Source organism: Lissotriton vulgaris, chromosome 7, assembly GCF_964263255.1.
Source record: "Lissotriton vulgaris chromosome 7, aLisVul1.2, whole genome shotgun sequence".
Taxonomy (NCBI): Eukaryota; Metazoa; Chordata; class Amphibia; order Caudata; family Salamandridae; genus Lissotriton; species Lissotriton vulgaris.
In genome coordinates, this window is record NC_141695.1 from 866,464,647 (window position 1) to 866,482,435 (window position 17,789).

The 17,789-nt window shown below is 47.1% G+C and overlaps 1 protein-coding gene across 2 annotated transcripts in view; it reads left to right on the forward strand.

Annotated features, from left to right (window-relative positions):
* Window positions 1–15,170: 15,170 nt before the first annotated feature.
* The window catches only part of LOC147702592 (LON peptidase N-terminal domain and RING finger protein 1-like), a 203,018-nt gene continuing 200,399 nt past the window's right edge, over window positions 15,171–17,789 (forward strand). Inside the window, exon 1 of one of the 2 annotated variants that reach the window (XM_086931259.1) lies at window positions 15,171–16,527. In XM_086931259.1, coding sequence (XP_086787385.1) covers window positions 16,224–16,527 — 304 coding nt within the window. In that variant the 5' untranslated portion in view covers window positions 15,171–16,223. The remainder of the gene's footprint in view (window positions 16,528–17,789) is intronic. The other variant, XM_086931260.1, reaches the window with a different exon arrangement.

Below are 17,789 nucleotides of genomic sequence, written 5' to 3' on the forward strand. Positions count from 1 at the left end.
TATCTGGAGACGAATAAGCTCCTGGATTCCACCCAATCTGGCTTTCGGGCGTTTCAAAGTACTGAGACTGCCTTGCTCGAAATTGTAGACAAAACCAGGATGACTTTGGATGTAGGGCAGTCCGCTATACTGGTCCTGCTTGATTTGTCGGCGGCCTTCGACACCATCTTGCATCACATCTTGATAGTACGTCTCGCAGAGATTGGTGTCGAGGGCCCCGTACTGCGTTGGCTTAAAAGCTATCTGTCTTACAGGCGCTCTAGGGTCCGAGTGGGAAAATATTCCTCAGACTATCAAGAAAATGACAAAGGCGTACCTCAGGGATCAATATTGAGCCCTACGCTTTTTAATCTATATGTGTCCCCTTTGGCCAAAGTAATCCGAGCCTACGGCTTCGGAACTGTATCATATGCTGACGACACCCAGCTATTGGTTACCATCGGTTCAGATCCTGCTGAGACCAAACTAAGATTCCAAAAATGCATGATTGCAATACACGACTGGATGTCTAGCAACTTTTTGATGCTAAATGCTAGTAAAACTGAGATTGTACTTTTTGAAAAGGCAGACAGGATCTGGTCAGATGATTGGTGGCCAACCACCCTTGGCGTGTGCCCCACTCCTAAGACGTCATTCAGGAACTTAGGGGTCACAGTGGACAACAGGTTGTCCATGGCTGAACATATCAATAAAGTAGCTGGCACCTGCTTTGGAATCATGAGAAGCCTAAAGAAAATGTTCAAATGGATCCCCCTTTCTTCCCGTATGCCTTTGGTTCAAGGTCTCATCATAAGCCGGATTGACTACGGGAATGCCCTGTTAGCCTCTATTAATGAAAATCTTTTGGCAAAACTCCAGGTATTACAAAACACTGCGGCCAGATTGGTGCTCAACCTTCCTTCTCGATCGCCTTCTCTGCCATGCCTCAAAACTCTGCACTGGCTTCCTGTCAAAAAAACGCATAAAATTCAAATTATGCTGCCTAGTCCATAAAACCATCCACGTACAAGGACCATTATATCTGGAAAACAAACTTAAATTTCACAACAGGGCCCGAACTCTTAGATCCTCCAACCAGCTACTTCTAACGGTTCCCAAGGTTCGAACCATCAGAAATGGAGACAGGGCCTTTAGTAAAACCGCTCCTGAGGCCTGGAATGCCCTCCCTCTCTGTCTAAGGACAGAACCCAATCATATGAGATTTCGTAAAAAATTGAAAACTTGGCTCTACTAACTACCTGCCTTCTTTTTCCTCTGCCTCGTGGACCTGCAAGCGCTCTGAGACCTTAGGGTGATTTATGCGCTATATAAATTGCAATTTACATTACATTATCCAGGAAAAGTCAGGTGTGTGTACACATTGTTCTCTTCCTGTTCCCACTCACTTGTCTGCTCCCTGGTATACAGTAGCAGAAGTCTGGAATTGGACACAGGAAACATCCTTAACAACGCGGTTAGTACACCGCAATGCTGTTACATCGCGGTCGTTACAACGACCGCATGTAACAACGCTATGCCATTACAACGCAAGTCTTTACATCGACTTGCGCTAGATGGCGTACTAACATTAAAAATGGTGTAGTTCACTATCCCAACACCTTCCCTACTGATAAGTGGACTGGAGTTGGAATAGTAAATTACACTTTTTTTTTAATGTTAGCACGCCACCTAGCGCAAGTCGATGTAAAGACTTGCGTTGTAAAGGCATAGCGTGGTAACATGCAGTCGTTGTAACAACTGCGATGTAACAGCAAGCGTTGTAATAACACGCGTTGTTACATCATACATCCGGTGACACAGCATCTACAAATCACAGTCAGTCGGTGAGGGGTTTACATGCAATATAGACATGAAATGAAGCAGAATACTGTGGGTGCAGGCCTCCACCTTGCTCCCTGAGCACATTAGATGGTAGGGCGGTGGGACCCGCAATGCTATAGGCTTAACATTTGCCCATGTTGGGGCAGAAGGGCACTTTGGCAAGAACCTGTAAATAGAGTGGGTTTTAAAGAGGTTTTCCTTTTGGCTATTTCTATAAAAGATGTGCACTCTGTAAACATGAGTAGGGGTAACCATTCAGCCTAGTGTGTTGTGTAAGTTTGTCATTCCAGGAAGTGTGTTGTGACTCCAATAGTGTGGAGAAATATGGGTTTGGAGCACATAGGCTGATAATTACCAGAACACATCTTGCATTCGTAGTTAAAAGGTCAGGTAAACTTGATCTATGTTTACTCCATGTTCTCCCAAATCCAAAAAGCACTTGCAGTGTCATCTTTTTTGGCATTCTGGTATACTGTTAGCAAAATCTGGCTATGGGCTACAAACACCAGGGCGGGGACACCAGCTTGGCGCCACAGTCAGATGGATGGGTTTTGCAGGTAACAAGGACTTGAAATGCAGCAGGATATGAGGAGTACCCTCAGGAGACCTCAACCCCCCCCCCCCCCCCCCCCGGTTATTAAATCTACCTTTGTCTGGGTTTAGGTGGGGAACCTAACCTGGCACCCCCGAAAGGACATGAAACAACTTAAATTCGATACATGTCAAATGATTCATATGGGGAGAGGGCCAGGCCTTAGGTGCTAGCTTTGGCAAAGGGGGGGGGGGTGCCATTGGTCACAAGGCTTCACCCTGCACCCGCCCAATGACCCTCTCAGGGGAGATTCGTTATTTCATTTGCTGGAGAGCACATGGTTATCTGTTTGACCCTCTAATTAGGGACCAACCAAGTGGTGGGGGGGGGGTAATCAAGTGCTTAGTCAACCCCAAATGCAAGTGCACAATGGATTATATAAGATAGAACTGTGGTTATGAAGAGAGCAGTAGTTTTAAATTCCCTTCGGGGTAAACATTTTTGCCGGTGCTGTACTCCCACACAAGCGGAGGTCAGCGGGTAGAAAGAAGGGTATGGTGTTGAGAACACCCAAAAACTTGTTAACAAATATACTGAGGGCCTTGAAGGCGAACTCCACTATGCTTACCAGCGAATCTTTAAATCAGGGCCTGGGGAATGAAGGGTACATAAACTTCTCAACAATCCCACCCAGAAGTCACTATTTGGCACAGAGGGTATCATAGGGCCATCCCCCGGAACTGTGGTTAAAGAAGGGAACAGCAGTTCGCAACTTCCGGGAGGATATCGAACATTCATAAGGATGATTAAATAAAGCTGTGGTTAACACAGAGAAAAGAGGTTCCCAATTTCGGTGGAGGCCATCAGTCTTTTCTAAGGTCAAATAAGCCATGCCCAAGCCCAACCTGCAGGAGTTCTTGGTTCTATTCTACTTCAAAATCAAATAAGAATAAGAAGGGTTTGGTAAATTAGGCGTGACATCTTTAGTGCAAACACCACATGGTATCCCTGATAGGGACGGGGCACACACATGTAAGAGGTAGAACGGAGTTGTCCAGTTAGAAGGACTGGTAGCAGCAGGTTGCAAGAGGGTATGGAGCCTACCATGGTGGGGGGGGCCCCAGATAGGAAATCTGCCACATCTGTGGCATTGGCAGAGTAACAGGGCTATCCGGAAGCTGATTGGTACATAGGGGTACCCTTTCAGGAGCACCATAGGGGTGCCTTATGCCAAAATCCCAGGAGTCTTTACGGCAGGGCCCTGGATGAAAAACCATGGTGCCCCGCTAGTCCTTCGGGCCGTTGTAAGCCTGAGCCACAGGGGACTTGCCTTGCCACGGCCCGCCCCTAAAAAGACGTGAGTAAAGTTATGGACTGATGGTCCATGGTATTTATGGGGGATAATCCCCACATAAATGGTAGCACCGATTGGGTTGGCCACGGTGCAGTTTGGCTCATCAGGTGGCAGGGCAGCTTGGGTTCATCACGCTTCCTGCCCTTGGATCGTCCGTAAGTTAACCTACCACATTGGCATACTCCCTGTATGAAATACACCTGCAGCAAACTGTTTTCCAACCAAAATTTGTGTGGACTGATTATTTGGCAGCGCAACTTTACTGCTGAGCGGGGGGGTTGCAGATATTGGCACGATGTGGCTGCCTGCGGGGCATGCAGTGGGTCCTGTGAGAGGGTGGCCCCCTTAGTGCTCCATTAGGCACATCCCGCACCCTGTCACTGGGACCCCCTCCTTAGTAGTCCCTCCTTGTTTGTGGATTCCAAAAAGTAGTACATTTACATCCATTCAAGGAATACTTATATGAGTGCAGACTTACTCTTTTTTGGTAAACCAGCCAATATATTTTTTAAAGGTGTAAATCCATTCAGTAGTTCTTGAGAAATTGAAAAAAATGAATAATATTGATATCTGAGTACCGAGGAGGGTTTGCGAACCCTCTCGGGTAGGAGCTTCACTCTGATTGCCTGCCAATACTCCAAACCAGGAAGTGTTGGCAGCCATCTTGTGACTCGGTAACCGAGTCACAAGAAAAGAGAGGAAAAAAGGTTGAAAAAGAAGAAAAGGGGGCAGGGTAGAAACACCCTAACCACCTAGGCCTGCTAAGGGGGCCCCACATTTGTTGTTAAACTGCAGAATTCGCGTTGGGGTCGCGAATCCTGCTGTGAATATAAAAAAAAGAAGCACGGGCTCCCGCGCATCATTTTAATGAGGCCCCCGGGTGGGCCAAGTCCCGGGGGCAATGTAAAAAAAAAATAGCAGGGACCGCGGGGGCCCCTGCAGCCCCGGGGACCACCACCTCCACAGGGCTATGGTAATTATGTGCAGGGCAAGCGGCCTCCCCGCAGCCCTGGGGACTGCCACCTCCCCGGGGCTTCTTTTAAAATGAATGCGTGGGGGGTCCCAAACTCCCCAAGCTGCCCCTGCTCTGTTTTTTTTTTTACATAGCGATGTGTGGGAGGGCATGATCCCCCCACCCGCCACGGGGACCACCACCTTCCTAGGGCACTCCTATTTCAAATTTGGGGGTCCGTTACGGACCCCCAGCCCAGGGGACCACCACCTCTCCGGGGCTTTCAAAACAAAGGGAGGGGGCCCACGTCGACCCCTCCAGGAGCCCTTGATGGCCCTGGGGACCGCCACCCCCCAGGGCCAGCTCCTGCATTGTCCCGGGGGGCCCACCCATTCATTTGAACTAAAGTAAAGCTGATGTAGAAGCTTTTCAAGACTGTTGTGTTTTAAATGTATGAGTGCAGGATAAGTGTCATGTATAATAACACTGTAAAGAATAGTTCTTGGTTTATTGTTTTGCAGCTTAGTTTGTAAATCACATTAGCAGTGCGTAGTGGCCGAGTCGTAGTGACTCGTGTTAGGGTGGCATTTGGGATCCTCCCACAGTCCCCAACGGAGAGGCCAGGCCCTGGGGATGGGGTCCCCAGGGCCAGAAGGGGCCTGGGAGGTGGGCCACGTGGCCACCCTCCCCAATAATTGACATATATTTTTTTTAAAACACGGAAAGGTCGGCCCCCGGGGATGGGGTCCTCGGGGTCATAATCGGCCTGAGGAGGGGGCCACGCTGCCCCCTCCAAAACAAATAAAAATAAAAAGGCTGCCATAATTGGCCTCTGGAGGGGGGCCACGCGGCCCCTCTCCCAAAATAATTTTTGGGGTTTTTAAAACAAGGCTGACAGGCCCCGGGGGATGGGGTCCCCGGGGCCAAAAGTGGCCCAGGGAAGGGAGGCTACGCAGCCCCCATCCCATAAAATAAGAAAGCAAATGCGCCCCATGGCAATTAATTCCCTTTGAATACTGAGGGTCACTGGGGGCCAATTTGCCCACCAGGTACCTCCAGTAAGCGCCAAAAAAGGTGTAAAAAGGGGCGTGGCCTCGGACCACCTCTCTGCAATCCAGCTGTGTGGCGCTTATTGGAGATATCTGGTGGGCTAGTTGGCCCCCAGGGACCCTCAGTATTCAAGAGGACTAAATTCCCCAACTTAGAACATACTAGGGGCGTGTTTGCAGAGTGATGTAAAAAGAGGGCGTGGCCTGTATCCACCTCTCTGCAATCCAGCTGTGGGGCACTTACTTGTGGTACCTGGTGGGCTAGTTGGCCCCCAGGGACCATCACTATTGAAGGGGACTTAATCCCCGAACTTAGAACGCGCCAGGGGGCTGGTTTGCAGAGTGTTGGAGAAAGGGGCTTGGCCTGTGTCCACCTCTCTGCAATCGAGCTCTGTGGCGCTTAGTGGATGTACCTTGTGGGCAAGTTGGCCCACAGAGACGCTCAGCATTCAATGGGAATTAATCCCCCAACTTAGAACGCGCCAGGGGGTGCGTTTGCAGAGTGGTGGAGAAAGGGGACGTAGCCTGTGTCCACCTCTCTGCAATCGAGCTCTGTGGTGCTTACTGGAGGTACTTGGTGGGCAAATTCGCCCCGAGGGACCCTATATATTCAAGGGGAATTATTCACTTAACTTAGAACGCGCCCACTGGCGCGCTTGCAGAGTGGTGGAGAAAGGGGGCGTAGCCTGTGTCCACCTCTCTGCAATCCAGCTCTGTGGCACTTACTGGAGGTACTTGGGGGGCAAGTTGGCCCCCAGGGACCCACAGTATTCAATGGTGAATTAATCCCCCAACTTAGAACACGCCAGGGGGCACGTTTGGAGTGTGATGGAGAAAGGGGGCGTGGCCTGTGTCCACCTCTCTGCAATCCAGCTCTGTGGCACTTACTGGAGGTACCTGGCAGGCAAGTTGGCCCCCAGGGACCTACAGTAGTAGTAGTAGAAAGCTTTATTCGATTTTAGTACAAATATAAAATCATAAAAGCAACAGTCAATATATACAATTTCATCTGCATCAAATATTGCACATTAAAAATAGTATTAAATAAGGTGTGTGAATACACATACAATAAAGCTTTACATCCATACTGTAATTCTAACAATTAAAAATACAGAAATAGGCATATCGGTCAACAATGATCTAATTGTTCTATAAAATAACCGTTAGACTCCATAGAGGCTCGGATTTTCAGACAAGTTTTTAAGTACATGGCTATACATTTGGCACTTGATACTGAATCTAGGAATTGTAATGCCATAAAGGCAGGACGACATCTTCTCAGACCAAGGGACAATAGGATAGGTATAATCCATTGTTTGCGTGGAACTGCGTAATATTTACAGAACAGCAATACATGTATATTTGACTTTCAGAGGTACCATCACAGGGACACTGGGTGATGGGAATTGAACAGTCCTGTCTCCCTGGAAATATAACCAGACGAAAAAACTGATTAAATCTGAACCGAGTCAACAAATACTTTTCGTAGGTGGTCAAACAGAAAGTAAGATATGGCTGAATGCCCAAGGAGCGTTGGATGGTTAAAATATGACAGTTTGTGGCTTTTTGAGATTCTTGAGCCAAGCGGATTTCCCCCAAATGAGATAAACACAACAATCGTAGGGCCTTTCTAGTAATAGTATTTAAGCATGCCGCGTCTTTAAAGTATGTAGAGAGGTCCAGGCCCTTTAGGAAGTTATGTACATATGATAACCATGGAACATTCGACCAATTATCTAAAACCAGACAGTCTTTAATTAATGTACGGGTCAGATGACACTGCTCCGTCGTCCAAATGCGATGCCACAGTAGTATAGGCTGGATTTTTATGTGATCATCAATATATTCCATGCCTAGTTCCATGTGACAGGCAAAGGTTGGAGAGGACTGGGGAACGGCCAAAAGGTAACGGATGAAAATGTTCTCAACCCGTTGTAAATTGGACACAGGTACATAGCCCCACACCCCAGCGCCATATATAGCTGCACTATGGCATTTGGCGTAATATATTTGCAAAAGTTCTTTGGGGGGGGGGCTTACCTATTTTTCGGGAGAAGGCAATCAATGCGGAAGAGGCTCTTAAAAATAGGAGATATCTGCTATTAGTGGCCTATTTCCAGGATGAGGTATTATCAAAAAGAATACCTAAGTAGGGATAAGTCTTGGTACAATCCAACTTTGCATTATCGATACAGATCGATTTATGCTTAGATCTCTTTTTCCCAAAATGCATGACTAATGTTTTCTTTATGTTGACCTTAAGGTCCAACGAGGCCATGAATTTGCAATATGAATTTAATTGGATCTGAAGTTGGACTGGGGTTCGGGCCATGACTACTGCGTCATCCGCATAGAGTAACACGGGGATCGGACGACGGGCGATTGTTGGAAGGTCCTGACTCCCTTCTAACCTGGCCTTCTCAAGGCCATTTGTATATAGATTGAATAGAAAAGGAGCCAGGACACACCCTTGTCTGACTCCCCTAGTTACTCCAAACGGATGAGTGAGCTCCCCATTTACCCCAAATCTTACCCTAGCCGAAGCGCCTGAATACAGCTCACGTAAAAAAGATATTATACGGAGGTCCACATCCATTTCCGCCAGGATTGACCACAGCCTAGAGTGTGATACGCAGTCAAAGGCTGCGGTCAAATCCACATATACCAGGTGGAGATTGCCTTTTTTATCCTGTACATATTTACCAACTAAAAGGGAGAGATTTAAAGCCTGCTCTACAGTACCCAAACCCTCCTGGAAACCATATTGCAGGTCTGTCATGATGTTATTGTCTTTGGACCAAACCTGCAATCTCTCCAGGATCAAGCGACCAGCCACTTTAACAAGTGAGTCCAGGAGGGAAATGGGCCTATAACATGTTGGATTATTTCGATCTCCCTTCTTGAAGATAGGGAGCAGGATGGAAGTAGACCAGGTTTCTATAAGGCCTCCTTTTAAGGCGGCCTCAATTACTCTAGTTAGTACCGGTGACCAGAGCTCCTGGGTGTGCGTGTAGATGTCCAAAGGCACTCCGTCTGGCCCAGGTGCCTTGCCAGACTTTGAAGAAGACAAAGCCTTAATTACTTCCTCATGGCTAAAGGAAAGTTTGATGGGGTAGGGCGGTGGGTAAGGGTTTATACAGTGTTGTGAGTTGTCACCCTCAAAGATTTGAGAAAAGTGGGAGACCCATTCCTCTGCTGGAATCGCTACTTCCACACTGGGGCCATTTTTAATTGTACTCAGAAAGGGAGAGTTTACCACTTTCCAAAACTGTAAGCTGTCTTTCCTGTTACAGCTCTCATGGAGCTTCTCCCAGAGCTCTTTTTTCCTCTCTTTTTTACATTCTTTTTTCGCCTTGTTATAGTTTTCTCAGCCTGCTGATCTCTGTTTGGTCCCTCTTTGTTTTATGTAGAGCTAATTTTAGGGCAGATAGGGTTTTACGACAGTCTGAATTAAACCATCTATTTTCATGTTGGGCATTCTGTTTTTGTTTACGGAGGAGCTCCTTACTGATCACTTTGGTTATGTCTATAAAATTATTCAAAATTTCCTCAGCTGTGGAGAAGGGATTTAGGCATACTTCCAACATAGGGAGTGATTTGGCAATAACTTTTTGTGTAATGATGTCTGGATCAACTTTTGCCCATTTTACTGAGTACCTATTACTTTTATTCAAATTTAGAGCCCTTTGGTTCAACAAGCCCAAGTTGTCAGTTGGGGGGGATCCAAACGATGCTCTAATACTCAGGCTATTTGGGAAGTGATCACTGCTCGCATCATCACCTGTACAGAATGATTGCAGATCACCCCTCATGTGGTTCGAAGTCAAAATAAAATCAATTATTGTACTACAACCTCTACCATGGAAAGTAGGTGAGAAATTGATAGATGGTACTACCAACTCGTTGGCGAAACCCAATCCTAACATAAAGAGTTTCTCATTTAAGGCATTCCCAACATGTGAATGAGCAAAATGGGTTAAGGGACTCCCCTCCTCATCCACAATACCACATTTAGAATTTGAGTGTTCACTACATAGGGGAGTATTAAAATCCCCACCCCAGATTAACTTAATTGGGTGAGAAAGGCTATGCTCCCGCTGCTGCTCTACAATGGTAGTTATCTTATTAACAGTTTTCACCAATTCGGGGGGTAACATATTATTATAAAAGTTTATCACTAAGTACTTGGATCCTCGCTCCGCTGACAATTCGAATACTTGATAGTTCTCTTCGGATGCTATTACGGTAATTTTCTTAAGTAAAAGGGTGTTAGCTATATAAATTGATAAGCCACCCTTCGGTCTGCCTGAAGGAGAGGGACAGGCACTCGAGAAATACAGTCTGTAACCCTGTAGTTGGATTTCGGTTTCAGACCATGTTTCCTGGCAGCATACTACAGTATGGTTTCTGATTATTTCTAGCCAATTAGGTTGCTCGATCTTAGTCCGCAGACCTGCGACGTTCCAGAATATAATTGAAAGAGTCAGGGTGCTAGGCTTTGAGACCTTAGTGGAGTTTTGCCGCTTTGTTATCTGGAGTTCAGCTGGCTTTTTAGGCAGTGGAGGGGCGTTGTGTTGTAAAGTATGAAGCCCTTCAGAGTGAGAACCAGCATTGTTGATGTTATATGGGGGAACAGTTTTATATAGGGTATTAACATTAGAGTCTGCAGAGGAAAGGACCGTCACCGCGGTCTGACTTTCGGTCGGTATAAGGGGGACCTGGACTTGACCGCTAGGCTCGGCTATCAAGGCACAGTTGTCCGAAGCTTTATTTAAGGGGTCCATTTTAACATTAAGCATGTTGCAGTGTGCCTCCTTCAGATTACGTTTAACCGCCATGGTCACCTTACCCTGAAAATATAAGTTGTAACACTTTGATGGAATTGGTGGAATATGTAGTCACTCGTTGTCATCTAAGCCTGACAGGATGTCATAGCGGTTCTGGGTGGGAATCATGAAGGGTCTCGCAGACGGGGGGTGATTATGTCTCCGTTCCCATGTATGAGTGCCTTTCCATGGCAAGGAATAAGGATCCCAACAGGGCCTGACCGGATCAGCAAAGTGCTGAGGGATAAATCGATGCCAGTTCACCTGATGTGGATGAAAGGGCCTAGATGGAACTGCCTGCTGATATGATGGGAATCTAGGGTGCTCCATGAATAGATCAGGATATGGTCTATTGGGCGGATTTACCTCATCAAATATAGATCTTATTTCATCTGACTGGAATTTAGCCAGGGGCTTAGTATTAGTCGGGAAGACCAGGTTTTTGGGGTAGAAAAACATAAGGTCACGGGCTGTAATTTCGTTTGCATCATTTGGGGAAGACCAATGAAGAATATGTGTAACTGCCCTAGGGTCTCTAAAATTTATTATAACAATATCCCCTGTGATGTTTTTTATGCTGGGACCTAGCCAGGGAAGACGCCTCACATGTAAGATTTCACCGTTTACAGTATTCAAGGGGAATTAATACTCCAACTTAGAACGCGCCAGAGGGCGCGTTTGCAGAGTGGTGGAGAAAGGGGGTGTGGCCTAGTATGAGAAGATAGCAATCCTGCTGTGTGGGACTTACTGGAGGTAATAGTAGGGGTAGTTGCCCACCAAGGTTGATGTTGGGGGCTAACTACCCCTCCTGTTACCGCCAGTAAAACTCACAAAGCGGGATTGCTAAGAGATGTAAGGTGGCCATGCTCACCTTTCTCCACCACTCTGCAAACGTGACTGCTATGTTATAGTTAGAAATTAGCATTTAAAAAACCTTTGACATCCACTGAAAAACACATAGGTTTCAGGGACAATATAGTTAGAAATTAGCATTTAAAAACCTTAAAAATTCACTGAATATATATATGCCAAGGTGTATTGAAGAATGAGTGGATGTATGAGTGTCTGAATGGATGATTTAATAGGTGTGTGACTAACTGTGTAAGTGAGTGATTAAACGTGTCTTACTGAATGTATGGGTTAGTGACTAAACTGTGTGAATGTCTGTATCAGTCTGTTAGTTGGTGTATGAGCGGCTGCATGGGTTGGTGAGTAGCTACATGAGTGTCTATATGGGTTATTAATTGGTTGTCTGAGTATCTGTATGGGTGGCTGAGTGTCTGTGTGGGTGGGGGTGGGGTGTGTGACTCTGTGCATAGATGTGTGAGTGGGTGATTCACTGGGTGTATGGATCAAGAGTGTATTTGTGAAGGGCTGTATGGGTGGGTGAGTGTGGGTAGTGGTGTGTTGGTGAGTGAATGGATGTCTGAGTGGTACATGTATGAGTAACTATATATGTGAAAGGCAGTATATGTGAGTGTTGGAGTATATAAATGACTATATGTGAGATTGAGTGATTGGGAGAGTGGCTGTATGGATGAGTGAGTGCTTGTATCAGTGATTGTATAAGAGAGTAAGTATGTGTTAGTAGCTGTATGAATAAGTGAGGTGGGACGTGTATAACTGTATAGGTGAGTAAATGGGAGTTCAATTGATTTTTTGCATGACTGACTAAGTGTTTGAGTAACTCTATGGATGAGTGGCGGTGTGTGAGTGCCTGTATAGGTGTATGAGTGCATATGATAGTGTTGTATTGATCAGTGACTGCATGTATGAGTGACTGTATGGGTGAATGAGTGGATGTGTGTGTAGACCTAGGAATCAGTGAGTGGGAATGTAGTAACTGGTATTGGTGTGTCTATGGTTTCAAAAATGGTAGTCTGTATTTTAGAGTGGGTGTATCAATGGTTATATTAGGGTCTGAGGAGGTGTATCAGATCATCACATGGATGATGTCATCAGTGATGTCATTTGAGATGTCATAAGTGATGTCACTGACCATGTCATGATTGATGTAATATGTCATCAGCAGTGCTTTGCGGGGGTGCGAGTTATAGTTAGCTCAATGAACTATAACGGCCTAATTTCTCTGGTTTTGTGCGATTGAAATGTCCAACTAAGTATAACGATTCAGAAAAGGGGGTGGTGATGAACAGAGTGTCTGAATTAAGCAGACCACTCTTACCCAGTCCAAAGATCAGGGCTTGATCCATCACCGTTATTTATCTCACAGCACCATCCCAGCTCAGAACCTGGCTATATGCAAATCAGTCTGTCCCTGGCCCAGTGCATCATGGGAACAGGGCAGACTAAACTACCAAGCCAATTCTTCACCAGAAAGGAGACAAGCTACCGGGGACCGGTTTCTGGCATTTCAGCCTTCTTCGGCCCGGCTTGCTTGAATCCTGATGGTGCAGTGAGAAAGGGACTCATGTCTGAGTATACCCTGCCACACCTATAGTGGCCAAAAACGATTCAGAAAAGGGGGTGGTGATGAACAGAGTGTCTGAATTAAGCAGACCACTCTTACCCAGTCCAAAGATCAGGGCTTGATCCATCACCGTTATTTATCTCACTGCACCATCCCAGCTCAGAACCTGGCTATATGCAAATCAGTCTGTCCCTGGCCCAGTGCATCATGGGAACAGGGCAGACTAAACTACCAAGCCAATTCTTCACCAGAAAGGAGACAAGCTACCGGGGACCGGTTTCTGGCATTTCAGCCTTCTTCGGCCCGGCTTGCTTGAATCCTGATGGTGCAGTGAGGAAGGGACTCATGTCTGAGTATACCCTGCCACACCTATAGTGGCCAAAAACGATTCAGAAAAGGGGGTGGTGATGAACAGAGTGTCTGAAATAAGCAGACCACTCTTACCCAGTCCAAAGATCAGGGCTTGATCCATCACCGTTATTTATCTCACTGCACCATCCCAGCTCAGAACCTGGCTATATGCAAATCAGTCTGTCCCTGGCCCAGTGCATCATGGGAACAGGGCAGACTAAACTACCAAGCCAATTCTTCACCAGAAAGGAGACAAGCTACCGGGGACCGGTTTCTGGCATTTCAGCCTTCTTCGGCCCGGCTTGCTTGAATCCTGATGGTGCAGTGAGAAAGGGACTCATGTCTGAGTATACCCTGCCACACTTATAGTGGCCAAAACGAAAACCCCCTTTTCTGAATCAACTAAGTATAACGTCCCTGAAACCTGAGGTTTTTTCAGTGTGTGTATATATATATATATATATTTATATATATATGCCGTAGACTCAGTCCAAATCACCATGCCCCCAGTGCACGGAGCGTTTCGAAGACAAGAAACAAGAGTCGACCCAGGAATGCAGGTGAGCAATTTAGGCGTTTTATTTTGTAAAAGCGCACCCAGCCAGCATGACGTTTCGGCCTACCCAGAGGCCTTGATCATATATATATATATATATATATATATATATATATATATATATATATATATATATATATATATATATTTATACATACATATACGAACAAGTTAAAAACTTTTAGCGAAATCAGAACAATGATAAAAACCAACGCAGACCTAGAAGACCTGCCTCAGGACCTCTAGACCCAACTGCCAAGCCAAGAAAGCATTTATTTGGGGGGTGGGCACACAGCACCCCCTGCCCCCCTAAAAAAATACACCCCTGAATTTTGCATCAGGTGGACCATTGGCCACGATTTTCTTTTCTTTTCTAGTGGTATGGTATTGCGGGGGTGGGCAGCCTGCCTTACTCATTCAGTGCAAAATGGCTGGGCTGTTTGTGAGCAACCACTTTCAAGGTTCCTCGGTCGCTAGCGTTTCTGTGAAAGATTTCTTGTGTTACAGCTCTTAATCTAGGGTGTTTTTCTTTTATCAGACACCCTACACTTGCTCAAAGCAGCCACGCGTTCCAATGTCATCAGAGAAACCTTCAGCCAGTCTTATCTTGTTCGCCCACAGATTTTAAGGCCCTGTTCACAATGCTCAAAGCTATACTACAAGACCCAGAGTGCATCACGTTGCTCCTAAATAGCCACGAGTGGCTGAACTTGTCATCTATGACGTGGGAGACCTTGGTAGGTCGAAGCAAATCTGTCTGTTTGTATTGCCCTGTAAATTAGGCTGAACCAATAACATAATAACTCCGTGGTAATTCTGCGAAAACCCGGGGCAGAGTGAACCTGCCGATTCCTCAAATAACTAGTTTATGTAATGGCCCCTCCCTATCCAGCAGACGTGCGCTGACAGCCACCACGGAGAAACCCGACCCCCCAACCCCATTCTAGGGGGTCGGTCTTCTCTTGTGGTCTCTTTGCTGGAATAAAAAAAATCACAAAAAAAGACACATTTTCAGCTATTAAAAGCAAGGCAGGAGTAAAAAAAAGCTATTTTGCCGGCAGGGTTACGTGTTTACAGGCGGTTGTTTACCAACGGGCACGTCCTTTCTATCCTCGAGGTAATAATATTGAAATGAAGTAAGAAGAACTGACATAAACTCTGCCAGGTTACCTAAGAAAAGGAGGGGGTTCCATGCCCCCTCGGTGCAGCTTATGAAACCACGGACTGGTGTGTCTTGTTTCACAACAGGAGAGGGCGGGGCTTCGGCTGCTGCCAATGGGAGCCGGCCCCTTAACATCACATGGGTGCAGTTTATGTAATGGTGTATGCAAGCACACCAAGGAGGGCTGCTGAGGAGCACCTGTGTCTGGACTGTACAGGGGGCAGAGAGCAGTGGGTGCTGGACACTGGTGTGTGAGTGAGAGTGAAATCCGTCCCTCGGCTGGCACAGGAGGAGGCTCGCCCTGGAGCTTAACTCTCGAGTCTTCCTGAGGGCAGCGGGTCCGAGAGCCCATCCAGGCTCCAGCCTCATTCCTCGAAACCCAACCGGACCCCCACTTTAGACCTTCAGGGTGGGCACGGGGGTCTTTGCAAGGTAGGAGGGGCGGTGGGAGCATTTCAGACGGAACCAGAGGAGTGCCTGGCATGGAGAGAATACGCTGGTGAGGGAATCCCCAACCGACCACCTCAGTCTCTGGGACCGGGGTCCCCTGCCCCATCGCCCCTCCCCCACGCCAGACTCCTCTCCTTTACCCTGGTGGCGGCTCATCTGTAAATATATCCCTCCGTACCTTTTGCTCACGAAGCAACAACATAAAAAATGATGCCACCTTCTAAGGGTATTCCCTTTGTTGGACCCTGGGCTCTCTAATGCGTCCTTCCGGCTGAGCGCCTGGAGGAAAGTGAGCAGGTATCCAGCTTGGACCATTGTAGCTGTCACTGGTGTGTGAGGCCGCGTTGAAAGGGGCTGGAGCCGGCAGGGCAGATGCCCACAGCCGCCCCTTTGTTCTCTCCTGGTCGCATTGGGAGGGATGACTCGAGTCGAAACTGCAAGTAAAGTTGGCAGTGGGGTGGTTAATTGAGTTGGTGAGTGGAAACGAAGTCATGTCTGGGGCGCCTACAGACTGGGCTTCCTTTTCCAGAGTTTAGTGAAGGGACCAGCCCTGGGAGGGACGTGTTGACAGGGTGAGAAACCCCCCCCTGATGCCACTGGGCATCGGTGCCTCCTAGGACAGCCGTGCTCTTCGTTAGGTGGCACGGTGCCATGTGCCTCGACGGATAGCGAGCTCCGATGCCATAGAGGCGGCTCTGACCCTTGAGACGTTCCTCGCGCTGCCAGGGCACGTCCTGCCATGGACCTCCTGCGCTGCCCCTCATGCCGGGGCGTCCTCTGGGACCCGGTGACGCTGTCTTGCGGACACTCCTTCTGCAAATTGTGCCTGGGGGGCTCTGAAGGGCTCTCTCGCTGCCCATGCTGCCGGGAACGTCTGCGCCACCGGGGCAGCGTGAGGTGCAATGTGTTGCTGGGTAGCCTGCTCGACAAGTGCCTAGATGCCGCTTTCAAGGTAGCGCGGCTGAAGGCCGACCTGCGGGAGCTGCTCAAGACCCGGGACTACACAGAGGCGCTGAGAGCTGCACAGAGAGCCGTGGAGATGGGTAAGGCAGTAGCCAAGTGTAAACTCCGCTTTACCCCTTAATGAAGGAAAAGCGCTTTAAGGTGACTGCGCATCCATTGTTTGATTCCTATGCCACTTGTCATTCATTCATGTATTCATGGGAATAATTAAATATGCATTCATTCAGGTAAAATGCATAGATACATTGGTGCTGCCATCAACCTTCTTTTACACTCTCACTGTTGATGCATGCGTTCTTCGATCAATACTTTATCGTACGCACACATGTACATTCCAGTATGCCATTTATTCATTAATTCACTCATTCGCCTATCTTCTGTAAGCCGATGTCTCCTGGACCTGAACACCTACCGTCCAAGTTATTCTTCCACTTCATACTTGTTTTAAGGTCGAAACGTACCGGACAGGGCCGCTGTCTGGTTGCGTAAAGATTTCTTGTGGGCATCCTGAAAGCTTCCCTGGGAATACATTCCGCACATTGCTTGCCATTGACTTTGTGGTTTGTAACTCAACTTTTCAGGTGTTTTGTTTGCTGGCTTCATAAGTTTTAGGCTGTCCAGCATGTTTTGCTCCCTCCCCTAGAGCAATGCTCTTTCTCCATCACTACTTGTATTCTTCCACCTGTCCTTGCTCTCTGAAAACAAGCTTTTTCATTTTGTTCTCATCTTGTCACATTTGCTGAACTTTCAATAACCGGGGTCAAAACTCAGGCTCTGTCTTCAGAGGGAGGTTGGTGTTTACATTTCTTTCTCTGACTCCAAAGTGAGCGGATTTATGTGACAATTTTGCAAATATTTGTAATTGCCAAGCACTGCGGAAGTACAGGGAGGTATAGCAAGTGATGTGTTTTCACAATATTTATTACTACTACTGTATTGGATTTTGCCTAGAGCAGCACATGCCTTTTAATAGTACATCAAGCCTCTCCCTGATTACGAACTGTGGCTTTTAGCAGATTCTTAGGCATGAGCAATTTCTGAGTATGACACCCATCGCCTGGGACTATGGTCCCCTGACAGGAATATAGTGTATGTGACGGATCGGTGCATGCTGGGATGGCATAGCACATTAGACCCAGGATGTCTCCAAAGCATGAATTGCTAATGTGGGAATTACGTAAGCTGGGCTCCTTGAGTTAGATTGTCTTGTGTAGGCGGCAATAGCAGAGTGCCAAGGCGCTTGCTTGGCTATGCACCCATCATCCTTGAGACTAACTGGTTTATGGTGCTTTTAGAACACAACCAAGATAGTGTATCTTTCACCAGACCTTATGCTATATAT